The sequence below is a fragment of the Macaca fascicularis genome, chromosome 1 (assembly GCF_037993035.2).
Source record: "Macaca fascicularis isolate 582-1 chromosome 1, T2T-MFA8v1.1".
Classification (NCBI taxonomy): domain Eukaryota; kingdom Metazoa; phylum Chordata; class Mammalia; order Primates; family Cercopithecidae; genus Macaca; species Macaca fascicularis.
Genome location: NC_088375.1, coordinates 119441909 through 119459547, shown reverse-complemented (window position 1 = coordinate 119459547; position 17639 = coordinate 119441909). Strand labels below are relative to the sequence as shown.

The window sequence follows — 17639 nt, the reverse complement described above, 5'->3', positions numbered from 1 at the left end:
GCATATTGGTCTTATAGGGTGGTAATGGGTGACAGAGGCTACCCTCTGATTAATGTGGAGGCCACTCCTAGAACAAGTTAATCTAATTTTAGGCATCAAGATTTTTAAAAACCATCTAGTCATATAAGATGGTATTTATTAAGGTATTTATTAAGTCATATAAGATTGTGGAGGATACAATGATGAATAAAATGTCACCCTTTCTCTTTAAGAACTTATGACTTAATAAAAATAGTAATTTCTCACATAGCTTAAGCAAAATAGTATGTCATATGTGTTGTTAGTGGGACAAAGTGTTATCAGAGTTTGCAGGATCACTTCTGTTTTGGATAAAGAGAAGGCTTCTGAGAGACTATAGCATTGATTTTGGTCTTAAAAGATGAATTATGAGTTCAGTAGGTAACAATGAATGGAAAACATTACTTGAAGTGACAATATGAACAAAGGATACAGACTCAAAGTAACACTGGAAAACCAAATGAGACTTGTTTTGTTAACTATTGTATAGGGATTGTTGGGAGAATAATTAAAGTAAGGCTTAAAATGTAGTATGAAACTATACAAGTTGAAAAGCCCATTTTTTTTTTGCTTTATGTATAACTAAATAAATTTTATACTGACAGATAAAGGTCTTAAATAGTAGTTTAATTTTATTTTTGTTTAAACAAAATAATTGATATAAACAATGTTATTTCTTTAGAATAACAAAAAGCGAGAAGAAAGGATGTTGAAACAAATAGAAAATCTGGAAGAAACAGAAACCCAATTAAGGCAAGACTAACAAATTGGCCTTTTTTTGTCTGGCAAAATATTTTGATATTTCTTTTCTATTAACTTGTTATCATTAATTTAAATTGGACTGATGTTGAATATTGTATGAAGTAAAAATTAGACATAAATCACTGTTGTGGAATCCTGCTTAAAATAAAATTATAATAATGTCTACTTTGTGCTTAGTGTTAAAAGTTAGTGAGATTAGATAGAAATTTTAAAGCATCATAAACCTTCTAATTCTTTAATATTTAATTAAGAAAATATATTAATCACATTTCATAAAATATAGAAATCTTAAAAATTACTTCTAATCATATGAATGATTATAATACTGGAGTTTTATACCCGCTCTATATTTTAAAGAATGTATTTGGTTTTTGCTTATAACCATACACATATAATTTTATATGTGGTTTTTCCATTTGATATTATTTTTAGCATTATTAATGTTTTTATGTTTTTTCATAGTCATCTATTTTATGTCCATCTACCAGTCATTCAAGTGGATGTAATGACATTATTTTTGTCATTTTTACTTTTGGATATTTATGTTTTTTAGTTTTTCACTTTTTTTTTTTTTTTTTTTTGAGACTGAGTCTCGGTCTGTCACCCAGGCTGGAGTGCAGTGGCGCTATCTCGGCTCACTGCAAGCTCCGCCTCCCGGGTTTACGCCATTCTCCTGCCTCAGCCTCCCAAGTAGCTGGGACTACAGGCGCCCGCCACCTCACCTGGCTAGCTTTTTATATTTTTAGTAGAGACGGGGTTTCACCGTGTTAGCCAGGATGGTCTCGATCTCCTGACCTCGTGATCCACCCGTCTCGGCCTCCCAAAGTGCTGGGATTACAGGTGTGAGCCACCACACCTGGCCTCTTGTTTGTACTTATATTCTGAAGCATTCAGTTTTGGCTTTTTACATTTGGTTAAAGAATGTGGTCTTTAAGACTTCCTTATTTCGAGTTATTTGAGATCTTCTTTAGACCTAATAATTTTATTATAATGTAACTCTTCCATTTTCTTTTAGAAATGAACTGGAATATGTGAGAGAAGAGCTAAAACAGAAAAGAGATGAAGTTAAATGTAAATTGGACAAGAGTGAAGAAAATGTATGTTGTATTTAATAATGGATTGTATCACAAAATTTCAAATCGTAAAAGCAACACCACATGTCTAAACTAAAATAAAGGGAAGTATACTGTTGTATAAATAATAGTGATCTAGAGACTGTCATCAGCCATCAACCTTAAATATTTAGGAAAAGTTGGATTATTTTACTACTAATCTGTTATCTATATCTAGAAGAAATAGTGGCATAATTCTGATTTTCTTTTAACATATGTTCGATATTTAATGTAGACTAACATTTTTTAGGCTAAACAAAAGGCTCATACTTCAGTAATATAAAATATATGGGTGACAAATTGTTTAATAATTTTGTGTCATGCTTTGGTGAATATGATATCGAATTAAGATAATAAGGTTTTTAGGGAAGAGTGTCATGAAAATGGAATAGTACAAGATATGTGACATGATTATAGTATATATTATACAGAGTGGAAGAAAATTGTGCCAAAGTAGAAAGATCGATCTAGATTATGAGGTCTTTGATTGTGTTTTTTTCATTCATTCAACAAATATTATTGACCACCTACTATGTGTCAGGCACGGTTCTGGGTGTTACATTTGGATTTCATTTATTTGGTAGATAGTAGTGATCTAATTAAAGTTTTTTATTGAGGAGGTGACACCGTCTAATATTTGCGAATGGAATGGGGAGAGATGAAAGGCATTGGAATCAGTTGGGAAGCTATTAAAAGTCATCTTGAAAGTTCTAAAAAAATCTTGGAGAAGACTCTGGCCTAGTTCAATTCATACTTATTCCCAAGTCAATCATTGTGGCTAGGGGATAGAGTAACCTGGCTAAGCCTGAGCGGCATGTCCACTCATAGAGATAGAGTTAGCCCCCATCAAATTACATGAACTGAGCAGGACTACTGTGAATTTTATAGTAGAGGAATTCTTGCAGGAAAGGGTGTTGGCCAGACCACAACATAGGTCCTCTATTTGGATACTATTAGGGTCTATAGAAAGGACATCTAATTCAAACTTAAGCTAGGGCATGCTTCCTGAAAGAAGTCACATTCAGTGTGAAGCTTTAGATTAATAGGAATTAGTGGAGGACAGGTGGTGGACACAAGGATAGCAGGGAGGATAATATTCTAAGTTTAAAAAACATAAACATTGTATGTGTAAGTCTGAAAGTATCAGAGCATGGCATATTTAAGTACAAAAAATTCATTGTAACTAAAAGATGGAGTTTAAGGTAGTGATGGTAGAGGGCAGAGTGAGGAAAGATGAGGGTAGGGAGAGGTAAGAATGGAGAGATGAAGGTGGGGAAAGATGAGGGTGGATCATTTAAGGCCACTTAAGCTGCATTTAGGAGTTTGAGGCCATTGAAGAATTTTGACATGAGGATCGTTAAAATTATATTTACACTTTTGAGAGCTGTAAAACTATTGAAACAGTTCAAGGATGAGATAAGGTACCATTTTAAAGGGCTTACAATAGACCAAGCACGTTCTGGGTTCTTTCTGTGTGTTATTTCACTTAACTAGAAGTCATTATTGCTCTTATTTTATAAAGTGAGAAATCAGACCTCCAAAGGATAAAAACCTTCAAAAGGTTACATGACTAAGAAAGAAGTAGTAGAGCTGGTCTTCTACATTCTTTAAACTATACCACATTCTCCTCCCTGAAAAGCTATTTTTCTTTTAATTCATATTTATTAGTTAAATTCAGCCTGAAAAAAATGAACTTAATATGCTAAATACTTGGTATGTAATTCACTACTTTAAAATTTGTATCAGAGGCCACTGCAGATCATTAAGCCTATTGTTTGTTCATGGAGAAAAACATGAATTTAATTTTTAATGTAAAATAAAATCCTCCATTAAGAATTTAAAACACAATTTATTTTGCCAATATAGAAAATATTAGTGACGATTTAAGGAAAAAAATGAAATGCATGACAAATTTTTAGCATATTTCAGTTTCCCATATTTTGATTTCAACTTACGTGTTAAAACAGTTTCCCAGAAAGAATCCAGGTTGTAAACACTTCCCAGATATTTTGTGTGACATTAAATTTCGTTACACTTTTCTTCCCTCAATCTGCTACCTTAGTTCCGACATTTTTTATTTTATATATATTTTACCTATCTGAGCCTCAGTTTCTTCATCTCTCAAATGGAGATAATACCTATCCTTTCTATCTCATTGGATTGTTGCAAAGTTTGGAATTAAACATTGCAAAGATAAGAATGATGAATGTTGACATATAAGCAGTAACATAAAAATGATTTTTTAACTGAGAAAAATTATATTTATGGTATACAAAGTGATGTTTTGATGTATGTATACATTGTGAAATGATTAAATCATGCTAGTTAACATATTCATCACTTCACAAAGAAAGATGCGTTTTTTTTAAAAAAGGGATACTGAGGCTGAGTGTAGTGGCTCACACCTGTAATCCCAGCACTTTGGGAGGCCGGAGTGAGAGGATCACTTGAACCCAGGAATTGGAGGTTGCAGTGAGCTATGATTGCATTTGTATTTAGATGATCTTTATTAAAATTTGTGATTTTAGTATAATTTTTATATTAATGGAATTACCATGATTTTGAAGTGACATTTATCAGTACTTTATGCAATATTTTTATTAGTCTGAAATTGCCTGTTTTGACTGGAATACTGAATAAAATAGCTATAATTTCTCAAAATTTTTTAGTGTAACAATTTAAGGAAACAAGTTGAAAATAAAAACAAGTATATTGAAGAACTTCAGCAGGAGGTATGTATTTTTTATAAATATTCTCAAAATCAAACTGATATTTTCATCACAGTTTTAGAGAATAATGCTTTCTCTTCCTTTAGTAATTTGAGTCTAAGTCAGTGGCAAGGTAAGTTTGAATAACTTTAGTACTAAATATAATTATTTTTACTTTTAACAGAATAAGGCCTTGAAAAAAAAAGGTACAGCAGAAAGCAAGCAACTGAATGTTTATGAGATAAAGGTATTTGGCATCTTTTTTTTGTTTTTTAAATATTAATAGATGAGAATTTAGATATTTTATTCTACTTGTTTATGCAGTATAAATTGAAAAGTTGAAAGGTTGTTATCTTTTTAAATAGGGGAGATCAATTCTTTTAGTTGTAATAGAGTATACATCTGTGATTTAGCATGCACATATCTTCTTAAGCTTGGATTCAAGCAGCTTAAGAATATATGTGCATGCATGAGCTCTTTGTGTGTGGTCATATTCCCTACTTCCATATTAAAAAGTGAAATTGAGTAAGTGGAATGGATTCTTGGAATCTACATTTTAAAAAGCTCTATGTGTGATTATCCTGCTGCAGAAGGGGATTGAGAACCATTTACTTGTATAAAACAAATTAAAGCCTTACAGTATAAGCTCCTAATATTAGAGCCATATTTTGTAACTTTATTCCTATGTCTTTGAACAATGACTGACAGTAAGTATTCAATAAATAGTTTTTGAATTATGAATGGAAAGCAGCAGTTCTCATTGTATTAATTATGTGCTCTTTGGGAGGAAACATAAAAATCTTATACCTTCCTTTAATGGTATTTGAAATTAAAAATATGTAAATGTGATTAAAAATTAAGTCAAGGATTTTCATAGACTGTTGACATTCTATATAAACATAGCAGATTCATATATCTTATAATTCAGCTCTTCTATTCCTAGGTAGAGTAAGGAGAAAGGTACAAAAATATTTATAGCAGCATTCTTTGTATTAGCCCCAAACAGAAGACAACACAAATGTCAATCAATAGTATAAAAATCAGTCAATAAAAAATAACACCAAAATAATCCAGATGTTAGAATTAGCAGATAAAGTCTTTTATGCAGCTATTATAAACATCCTCAAAGACAGAAAGGAAAATATGGTCATAAAGAAAGATCAAATGGGGAATGTCAGTGAAGAAATGGAAACTGAAAATAATCAAATGGAAGTTCTAGAACTGAAAAGTAAAATGTCTTTAAAAACCAAAACCAAAACCAAAGCCAAAACCAAATGGTCCTAATAGTAGATTGAAGACAAATGAATCAAGTGTCAGTAAACTGGAAGCTGGATAAGTAGAAATTATCTAGTCAGAGGTACACAGAAGAAGATTTTTTAAAAGAGGAATAGTGCCTCGGTGGCCTGTAGAACAATAACAAGTGTTTTTAAGTGTGTAATTGGAATCCTCAAGTAAGAAGAGAAAGAGAATAGGGCAAATAAAATTTTCACTTTTGAGACAGAGTCTCACCCTGTCACCCAGGCTGGAGTATGCAGTGGAGCGATCACAGCTCACCACAGCCTCGACCTCCTGGACTCAGGTGATCCTCCTACCCTAGCCTCCTGAGTAGCTAGGACTACAGGTGTATGCCATCACATCCAGCTAATTTTTGTATTTTTGGTAGCGATGGGGTTTTGCCATGTTTCCCAGGCTGATCTTGAACTCCTCGGCTCAAGTGATCCACCTGCCTCAGCCTCCCAAATTGCTAGGATTATAGGTATGAGTGACTGTACCTGACCTTGACAAATAAAATTAATTGAGAAATTTCTCAAAAATTTATCACACTTAAAACAAACTCGCAGATCCATGGCCCTCAGCAAATCCAAAGCAAGATAGACACAAAACCTTATGCCGGCAGTCATATCTTAGTCAAAGTGCTAAAACCAAAGATAAAAAGAAACTTTTAAAAGCAGACCAAAAAAAATGTCACATTGCACAACAATGACATAGATACATATAAAATGACATAGATGGTGACTGACCTTGTATCAGGACAGTGAAGGTCAGATGACAAAGGAATGACATTTATAAAATGCTAACAAAAATAAACCATCAACCCAGAATTCTGTATGCAGCAAAAATCTTTATAAAATGAAGACAACATGACATCAAAAGCTGTACCCTAAGCAATACTAAAGGAATTTCTTCAAGCTGAAGGAAAATGGCATTAGATGGAAACTTTGATCAATAGAAGAAGTGAAAAGCACTGGAAATGGTAAATACTGAGATGAATTTAAAAGGCAACATATTTTTCTTTTAATTTTAAAAGGGTATATATGGCTGCTTAAAGGAAAACAAATTGCTATTATAGAGTTTATAATCGATGTGACTTCCGTAACACAAAGGACAAGGGAGTAAATATAACTATTTTGTTGTAAAATTTTTACATTGCATATGAAATAGTTACAATATTAACACTTAGAGTTTGATAAGTTAGTGATATATACTATCCTCCTTAGAGCAACCACTACAAAATAATGCAACAAAGTATAGCTGTCTTAGTTTAGGTTTCTATAACAAAGTACCGTAGACTGGGTGGCGTATAAACAATGAACATTTATTTCTTACAGTACTTCAAGGCACTTCAATATTTTGGAATCGTTTGTTTAGAATTGGTATTATTTTTTCCTCAATAGCTTTGTAGAATTCATCAATAAATTCATCTTGGCCTGGAAAAAAAATATGGGCAAAGGACTTGAATAGATATTTCTCCAAAGATACACAAATGGCCAATAAGCACATAAAAATGAAAATATGCTTAATATCACTGTTCATTGCAAATCAAAATCTCATGAGATATTACCTCATATCTGTTAGAATGGGTACTAATGAAGTAATAGAAAATAACATGTTAATGAGGTTGTGGGGAAATTGGAACTCTCGAGCACTGATGATGGGAATGTCAGATGGTACAGTCAATGTGGAGAACAATTTTGTGGCTCCTCAAAAAAATAAAATTAGAATAACTATACGATCCTCTCATTTCACTTCTGGATATATACCTAAAAGAATTGAAAGCATAGTCTCAAAGAGATATGTGTTCACCTATGTTCATAGCAACATTATTCACAATAGCCAAAAGTTGGAAGCAACCCATGTGTCCATTGACAGAAGAATGGGTAGACTAAAGGTGGCCTCTGCATACAGTATTCCATACAGTATGGAAAATGTTTTGATGGTTTCTACTAAAACTACACATGCATCTACTGTGTGATCCAACAATTATTTTCCTAGATATTTACTTAAAATAAATGGAAACATGTCCACTAAAAATCTTGTACAAGAATATTCATGGTAGCTTTATCCAGAATGATAAAAAATGGAAACACATAAAATGTTCATTAAGAAGAGACTGGATAAACAAATTTGGTATATTCATACAATGTAATACTACTCAGAAATAAAAAAGACCTACTGATACTCACAGGAACATGGATGAATCTTGTAATATGCTGAATGAATAACCTATATACAAGAGAGTGTGTTTGGCATGATTTCATTTAAATGAAGTTTTTGAATCGACAAAACCAATTTATGGAGACAGAAAGAACAATGGTTGCCTCAGTAGGGTACTATTAGTTTGTTAAGGGATATGAGGGAACTTTCTGGGATTATGGAAATTATGTCTTGATTGGTATTGCCATTACATGGTTTTAAAAACAATTTGTCAAAGCTTATTAAACTTTACACTTAAAACCTTGCATTTTATTACGTGTAAATTATGTCTCATTGAAGTTGAACTCATCGATGAAAGCTACAGGGCCTAGAGTTCTCTTTATGCAAAGGCTTTTAATTTCTGAAACAACTTAATCATAGTTACAGTATAAATTAGTTGTTCTATTTCTTCAAGTTTGATAAATAATATTTTTCTGGGTTTCATCCAATTCATCTACATTTTCTACAGTTTCAGAATTGTCTGTAGTATTTACTGGTAAAAACAGTAATATCCTGTTTTTAATCTGATGTTGGTTATTTGTTCCTTCTTTTGTTTTTTTCTTTATCAGTGTCACCAGGAGTTTGTCAATTTGGGAAGTTTTCTTCCGTTTTTTTTTTTTTTGAGACGGAGTCTGCCTCTGTCACCCACACTGGAGTGCAGTGACTGTGATCTCGGCTCACTGCAACCTCTACCTCCTGAGTTCAAGCGACTCTCCTGCCTCAACTTCCTAAGTAATTGGGATTACAGGCGTGCACCTCCACGCCGGCTAATTTTTCTATTTTTAGTAGAGATGGGATTTCATTATGTTGGCCAGACTGGTCTCAAACTCCTAGCCTCAAGTGATCCACCCATGTCGGTCTCCCAAAGTGCTGGGGTTACAGGTGTGAGCCACTGCACCCGGACCTATCTTAAGATGAATTCTTAGATCATTAATTTTCAGTCTTTCTAATGTACACATTTCAAGGCTATAAATTTCCCAAGAAGTATTGCTGTGTCTGTGTCCTATAGGTTTTGATATATAGTAAATTAGTGTTGTTTAGCCCAATGCCCCCCCCCCCCGTATTTCTTAATTTCCAAATTTAAGGGGACGTATTGTGTTTTTGTTACTGATTTCTAGCGTAATTGAATTGTTATTAGAGAGCACACTCTTGTATGACTTTAGTACTTTGAAATTTATCGATATTTGCCTGATGGCCCAATATATGGGGTCATGTTTTATAAACATCCCTTACATACATGAAAATAATGTATATTGTATAGTTTTGGGTAAAGTGTTCCTTTATGTAAAGATTACCAGTTATATTCTTTATATTTGTGTATCTTTTTTTGATTCTGTACCTCTGCTTATTTTTTATTTGTGTTTTATTAAGTAGTGACTGAGATAGATGTGTTTAAACATTTTACACAATGATTGTGGATTTCTGTCCTCTTATTTGCAGTTCTGTTAACTTGTCTTTATTTCAAGCTCATATTATTGGGTATACATTATTTAGAATATATGCAACTTTTTATTACATACAATAGAACTTTATATGTACAGTTATTCCCTTGGTTTATAAATGGGGGATTGGTTCCAGAACCCCCCAAGAATACCAAAATCTGTGCATACTCATATCCCCTAGTCAGCCCTGTGGAACCCATGCAAACAAGAAGTTGGCCCTTCATATATGTGAGTTTCATATCCTGTGGATACTGTATTGTCCATTTAAATTTGGTTGAAAAAAAATCCACATATAAGTGGATGCAGTTCAAACCCATGTTGTTCAAAGGTCAACTGTATACGTCATATGTATCTTACATATTTATATATAATGGAAATTGTTGTTAAAACAAGATACTTCCTTTATCTCTAATAGAGATAAACTTGCCTTAGAGCAAATTTTTATGTTGTTATTACAACTATACCATTTTTTATTCTGTTTTTTGTTTGCTTGTTGTATCTTTTAAATCTGTTCACTCTTATCCTCTATCTTTGTGTTTTTTTTTTTTTTTTTTTTGATGCGGAGTCTGGCTCTGTCTCCCAGGCTGGAGTGCAGTGGCCAGATCTCAGCTCACTGCAAGCTCCGCCTCCCGGGTTTACGCCATTCTCCTGCCTCAGCCTCCCGAGTAGCTGGGATTACAGGCGCCCGCCACCTCACCCGGCTAGTTTTTTTTTGTATTTTTTAGTAGAGACTGGGTTTCACCGTGTTAGCCAGGATGGTCTCTATCTCCTGACCTCATGATCCACCCGTCTCGGCCTCCCAAAGTGCTGGGATTACAGGCTTGAGCCACCGCGCCCGGCCTATCTTTGTGTTTTAAATGACTCTTATAAATAGCATGTAGCCAGAATTTATAATTTTATGCACTCTGACAATCTTTGTCTCTTTTACTGGTATATTTGGCCTTAGACTACATTATCTCCTTTATCTCTTATGTCTTACTTATATGTTAGTATATTATTATTGTTGTCATGTACTTTGATGATTTTTTTTCTTAGGGTTTTGTATTGTCCAAGAAGAAAAAAAAAATAGAGTGAACTGGGGATGAGCAGTACTTACAGGCTGAATATTTCTAACCTGAAAATCCAAAATCTAAAATGCTCCCAAATCCAAAACTTTATAACACAGACATAATGCTGCAAGTGGAGAAGTCCATGCATAAGTACTTAACACATACTTTTTCATATACAAAATTATTAAAATATTGTATTAAATTACCTTCAGGCTATGTGTAAGGTATATACAAAATATAAATGAGTTTTGTGTTTAGACATAGGTCCTATCCTTAGGATATCTCATTAGATATATATAAATATTCCAAAATCTGAAAACATCTGAAATCTGAAACATTTTTGGTCCCAAGCATTTTGGAAAAGGAATACTCAGCCTCTACTGAGAATATTTAGAGTTGATGAAAGACATGAATTCACAGATACAGAAAGAGAAATTTATACCAAGCAAGAAAAATTAAAAGAAATCCACATCTAGACTTGGTATAACTAAAGAATATTGGACACATAGAAGTATTAAAAGTAGCAGGAGAGAAACGAAAGATCACCAGTGAAGGAATGACAGATTGGTCATGAACATCTCAACAAACAACAATAGAAGTCAGAAAACAATGAGAAAGTATTTTCATGGGCTGAGAAAATTATTGTCAACATTAAATTTTGTCCACAACATACCTATCTTTTAAGAATGTTGGAGAAATAAGCATAATTTTATATTAAAAAGTGAGGAAAATGTGCTTTTCAAGAACACTTTGACTGTTTAACAAAAATGATCATATAGGCCAAGAATAACTAAAGCAATCTTTAAGAACAAAGTCGGAAAATGTGCCCTACCAGATATAAAGATTAATTGTATAGCTAAGGTAATTAAGACAGTATGACATTGGCACAGAAGTTGTCAAGTCAATTGAATAAAAGAGAAACTGAGACAAAGATCCAGGGGTACATGGTAACTAGACACAATACAGAAGTGATATTGCAGATATGTAGTGCTAGAACATTTGACTATCTACATGTAAAAATATGGAAGTCTACCTCTACACTACATACAAACACAAATTCCTTAAGTATATAAATAAATGTGAAGGGCAGGGCTTCAAAACATTTGAAAAAGATGTGGGACAATATCTTTGTGGCCTGATAGTAAAGAAAAAGTTCCTAAATAAGATTAAAAAACACAACCATATTTGAAAATATTGATAAATTCATATATGCTATAACAATTTCTGGTTACTTGGAAAGTAGAGCAACAAACCTCAAAGTTGGAGAAATATTCCCACTTTACATATATAATGAACAAAGGATTAGAACCCATTAAATGTAAGTAAGAAGAAAATGAAGCACCAAGTAGATAAATGAGTAAAATATATGAACAGAGATGGTCACAGAACAGAAAACATGAAGAGTTAAACATGTTACATAATTTTCTGGAAAATGCAAATAATACAACAAAACTTCAGTTGAATACTTTTATGTGACAGTATCAACTCTTGGTGAGGTTTTGAAGCAGGAAAAGTCATAACCCTGTTGCTGGGAATTTAAATTGGTATAAATGCATATGGAAAATAATGTCATTTTGTAAAGTTGTATATGTAACCTGCCCTATGACCCAGCAATTCCAATCCTAGGTGTATACTGTAGAGAAATTCTACATTTTCACCAGGAGATGTTTACAAGAACATTCATAGCACTATTGTGTGTATCAGTCCCAAAATGGGGACAACTCAGTGCCCTGAACAATTGATTACATAAATAAACAGTGTTATATTCATACAATAGAACACTACTCAGCAGTGAAAATGAACGAACTGTATTTTTACACATAAATATCTGAAGCGTAACTGTTCAATGAGAAAAGCAAGCCGGAAAAATAATATACTATGACAACATTTATATGAAGTTCAAAAAAATATTGAAATACTGTTTAGGGATACATAATTATGCAATGAATCTATAAAGAAGAGTAAGGGAATATAAGTTAAGAGTGGTTTTTATGCTTAAAAAGGCAGTAGGGGAAAGCTAATGAAGAGGGAGGGGCATTTAATAGCTTTTATCAATATTGGTAATGGTCTATATACAGTCAATGATTGACTCATGGATACAAAATACAGTCTGATTCATCATTATATTACCCATAACCCTCTTCCCAATTCCTGTCCCTGCTGTATAACACCTTTCCAGTATTAAGTTAGCCCTAAGATAAAAGTGAATATGAAGGGTGCTAATTCAGGGCTTTCCTTCCCTCTTGATAATTTCTATATTTGAATTATATCTACACAACTCAGTAAATATTTATACAAAGTATGTGAAAATAATATAAATGGAAGTTGTTGCTTCTTTATAGAAAATTAATCTCATTAAGAATATGCCTTTTCTTTGAATCACATGAGTTTTCTGTCCAATCTCACCATATGAAAATGTAAGGCGAGTGATCCAACCGTAATTTCCATGAATAAGTAATCTTTTAAGATTCACAAAACCACAAAATGAATATGGAATATTTTTAAGTAATCCATAGCATTTATTAATATTCATGTTATTTTTCTTTACTTAAAGGTCAATAAATTAGAGTTAGAACTAGAAAGTGCCAAACAGAAATTTGGAGAAATCACTGACACCTATCAGAAAGAAATTGAGGATAAAAAGATATCAGAAGAAAATCTTTTGGAAGAGGTGGGAAAAACTTAGTATTAAGAACTTATACTAAAAATCTATATTTTTATTAGGATTTTAAGAGAAAAGTAAAAAATTCTTAATTTTTAAATTATGATTTTAAAAAAGGTTTGGTAAGTTTATATTAGAGTCAGTGTATCAGTTTTTATAGAAGCTAAAAGTATCCTTGTTATTTTAAGTATTTGAGTATATAATTATTTTGAAAGGGTTAAATGATTGCCACAGTGGTATACTGTCATCTTATTTCATAGAACACCCTGAAAAAACCCCAAACAGTGCATTTTCTACTTGTTTTTCCAGTTTCCTGGTGTTTGAGGTTTGCTTTTATTTAAGTAGAACATACGCTTTTTACACTTGTTTGTTTTTTGTGCATTTATTTTAAGAAACTTTTTTTTGCTTATTTGATAGGTTGAGAAAGCAAAAGTAATAGCTGATGAAGCAGTAAAATTACAGAAAGAAATTGATAAACGATGTCAACATAAAATAGCTGAAATGGTAGCACTTATGGAAAAACATAAGGTAATTTTTTTCTCCTTATATAATGAAAATTATTAATTGGAGCCATATTTCTGTTAAATAATGGTGAAATCAAGATAGTATTCTAATTTGTCAGAGAAGATTATTGTCTATGGAACAGTGACTTACTATAGCTAGAGTACCCTTGATGCCCATTTCTCCAAGTTCAGATCTTAACCATACAAAGTTGAGCCTGTGTGTCACATCCTTGAGGAAATCGCTCTTTATTATCTGTGATGAATAGAAATAATCACTCTTTTTCTGGATTCTCCTAGTAGTCTCTTTTTTTTTTTTTTTTTTTTTGAGACGGAGTCTTGCTCTGTCACCCAGGCTGGAGTGCATCTCCTAGTAGTCTCTTACAGCACTTTCTACCTTATGTATTTTTAAGTACATAACCAGGGTAAGTATCTCATTGACATCTAACACATAATGGGCTACATCGATTTTTATCAAAGGAATAAATAGATGAAATACTTAGTGTTTGATGTTTTTGTGTCTTATGTTTTTAATTGTTGTTTTAGAGTATCCATCTGTTAAGGAATTAAGCCTCATTCCCCTTAAGATTTGGAGAAGAGGTAGGGTATACCTACCTATTCATTAAAAAAAAAAAAAAAAAAAGCTGCTGGAATACGAGATTATTATGAGGGAACCGGTGAAGATTTAAAAACAAATTTAAATAACATTGTGAACTCATAGATTTAAACACACTTGGTATGTTTCAATCCAGTGCGGCATCTGTCCTTATTGATAACTCACATTTTACCACCTTTGGCCAGCAGGAGCCTCTTCAAGCTGACTGGCAAGTCCTTTTGACTTAACTCTAATTTTCTCTGACAACTTTCTTTAAGTTATGACGAAATGTTTAAGGCTTATATTTCCTGTCCCAGATTTGAAATCAGCCAGTTTTGTAGAAGTCCTGGTGTTTCTGGCATATTATTAAATGTTAAAATTCAATGTTTCCAGTAAAAGAATTATCTTTTGCTCTTAGGTCATTTCCAAGACTGTTGTGTGTTTCACTGTTGAGGTTGTTTGAATGAAAAAATATAATTGAAACATTAAAAATATATACCCATATATCTTACTGAATTTATAAACATAATTTTCTGCAAAATTAAATTAAATACTAAATAATTAATTAAATACTAAATTAAATATTGAAATATGTTAGGATACCAATCTTATAATCTATTCAGTTTTAATATATCTAAAATGTCTTCTTTGTTTAATATAGCACCAATATGATAAGATCATTGAAGAAAGAGACTCAGAATTAGGACTTTATAAGAGCAAAGAACAAGAACAGTCATCACTGAGAGCATCTTTGGTAAGATACAGAAAAAATAGCAGTAACGGCCAGTGTTCATAATGTCAGCAGTGAGTGGTGGTAAAGAATAATATTAAGTAAAACTAAATTTTGAGCTATAGAATCAGAGTCTTAAATCTGAAAGGGATCTTATAGATCTTCTAGTTACATGTTTTTTTCTAATTTAGTTTTTGAAATAGGGAACAAACTATTTTTTCAAGTGAAATTTTATAAACTCCAGTTAACAAATAAGTTTGGAGCTCTGATTGAAATTGGGAGAGGAGGCTGGGATAAATTGGGAGAGAACGAGGAGAGATATACTTTGTGTTAAATTTTTCTTTAAAGAAAACTGTAAAAAACTTGATTTTTTTTTGTTTTTTTGTTTTTTGTTTTTTTGAGATGGAGTCTTTCTCTGTCCCCCAGGTTGGAGTGCACTGGCATGATCTTGGCTCACTGCCAACTCCTGGGTTCAAGCAGTTCTCCTGTCTCAGCCTCCCAAGTAGCTGAGACTACAGGTGTACATCACCATGCCCGGCTAATTTTTGTATTAATATTTTTAGTAGAGACGGGATTTCACCACGTTTGCCAGGTTTGCCTCAAACTCCTGACCTTGAGTGATATGCCTGCCTCTGCCTCCCAAAGTGCTGGGATTACAGGCATGAGCCACTGCGCCCAGCCCAAAAACTTGTTTAAATGAGGTTTTTAGCTATGTTAAGCTAGCAGCCTTTATATCCGTTGACTTTAAAAGTATCTATATTTTATGAGTGAATTTATTTCTCTGTAATATTGAATTTACTCAGAGCACTAGTTTATATTTTCATTGTCTTGAGAAATATATGGAAGCTCTTCTAAACTTCGTGTTTCTTTTTCTTTAGGAGACTGAACTATCCAATCTCAAAACTGAACTTTTGTCTGTTAAGAAACAACTTGAAATCGAAAGAGAAGAGAAAGTAGGTTTTTTGGCATTATAGATAAAATGATTGTAAGGTTTAGGGCAATTTTGCGTTTTTAGAAATATGTCATATTATAAAATAATTTGATAAATTTCGGTAACGGGATGAGAAAATAGTTTTTCCCCATAAGCTTTTTTTCTAGAAACATTTAGAATATTTCCTAATGTAAATGCAAAACACATGTAAATATAAGTGTACTTTTAAGAAAAGGAATATTTTTAAATATACTGTATTTGAGTAACATTATCTGATATTAAAATGCTTATATATATAAAATGTTTATATTTCATATTAAAATGCTTACATAGAATGCTAGATTCCCACTTTTAGTAACCTTAGGAGACGTCACTTCAACGAGATAAACAATTAGTTTCTTCTTTTGATAGTCAGGAATTCAGCCTAGCCAGCTAAGTTAAGAGAGGTCCTCCTAACATATATATTTAGATGTTTTTTTGAAGAGATTCATCATGTTTCAGAAAAAAAGGCTATCTCTGTAGTGTTTTACAGTTTGCAAAGTGAATTGATTCACACTATAAATGACAAATACTAATTTTTTTTTTGCTTTCTATGAGATAGGAACTGTGTTTAGTACCCTACTTACATTTAATTTAATCTTTACAGCAATGTTATATGCAATACTTTACTATTATCTTCATTTTGACAGAGGTTACATTACTTATTCAGGATTACATAGTAAGAGAGCAGAATGACTAGATTTCAAACCTAGGTCTATTTTTGCATGGCTTCCAACCTATTCTCTTAATCACTCTGCAACAGCTTAGATAACATACACTTTCAATTTCAAGCCTCTAAGAATTTATTTACTTTGTTTTCTGCATTTAATTCCTTTCATCCTTTTCTATTTCGGAAAATCTCACACATCTTTCATCTTATAGTTGTGAGCTTACTATATTCGTATGTATTCTCATAGCACTGTTTTTAATGTTAAAATGGTTATTTCACTTTGTGCCCTCTATTATATTGCAAGCTCTGCAAGGGCTAATTATGCCTTATTTATCTTTGTTTTCCCTTTATCTGTGTACGGGGCTTTGAAATTTTTATATTTTCAATTAAAGGACTAACAAAATGGCTTTCCCTTCATCTGCAATAATAAGATTCATGCTTACCTTTATCCTACTGTTTCAGTAGAAGAGGAATTCTTCTGTGGCTTAACTCTCGATGCTATTAAACCCTCAGCAATCTTTACTTTTTACTCTAGTCAGTAAACATAAATAAGAATTATATTACTGTAGCTTGTATCTCAAGTTCTTTGGCTCTCACATAAGTAGAAATTAACATCAGGCCAAAGAGACATTTTTCTCAGGGAAGATTTAATAGGCTTGTGGCTTAATCAAAGCAAGGGAGCAGTTTACGGCAAAGGTATCTCGGTGCTAGCTCCCTGAGGCTCAACTCTTGTCATTTTAGAAGCTGAGGCAGAAAATGAAATAATGTACAAGCATGTTTAGGCAAAATTTTCTTTGTGTTTGCACAATGGGGCATCATGCTCTGACATACATTGCATGATCAGAAAATGATGGATAAGCCCTGCCTTTGTTGGAGATGTTAGTATTAAAATGATATTATAATGAGGAAAAAATCAGTGAAAGGTCAGTGTAGGAGCCTGTCTTGTC

At 32.6% G+C, this 17639-nt stretch overlaps 1 protein-coding gene across 4 annotated transcripts in view; it reads left to right on the top strand.

Moving 5' to 3' along the window:
- The window catches only part of SYCP1 (synaptonemal complex protein 1), a 110796-nt gene that overhangs the window by 59945 nt on the left and 33212 nt on the right, over positions 1–17639 (top strand). For 3 of the 4 annotated variants that reach the window (XR_010583610.1, XM_045365098.2, XM_045365102.2), the window contains exons 20-27: positions 701–771; positions 1796–1877; positions 4562–4624; positions 4785–4847; positions 13120–13236; positions 13645–13755; positions 14984–15076; positions 15931–16005. Coding sequence is in view for 3 of the 4 variants with exons in the window: in XM_045365098.2 (XP_045221033.2) it covers positions 701–771; positions 1796–1877; positions 4562–4624; positions 4785–4847; positions 13120–13236; positions 13645–13755; positions 14984–15076; positions 15931–16005 (675 nt within the window). In the remaining variant the exon portion in view is untranslated. The remainder of the gene's footprint in view (positions 1–700; positions 772–1795; positions 1878–4561; positions 4625–4784; positions 4848–13119; positions 13237–13644; positions 13756–14983; positions 15077–15930; positions 16006–17639) is intronic. The other variant, XM_045365107.2, reaches the window with a different exon arrangement.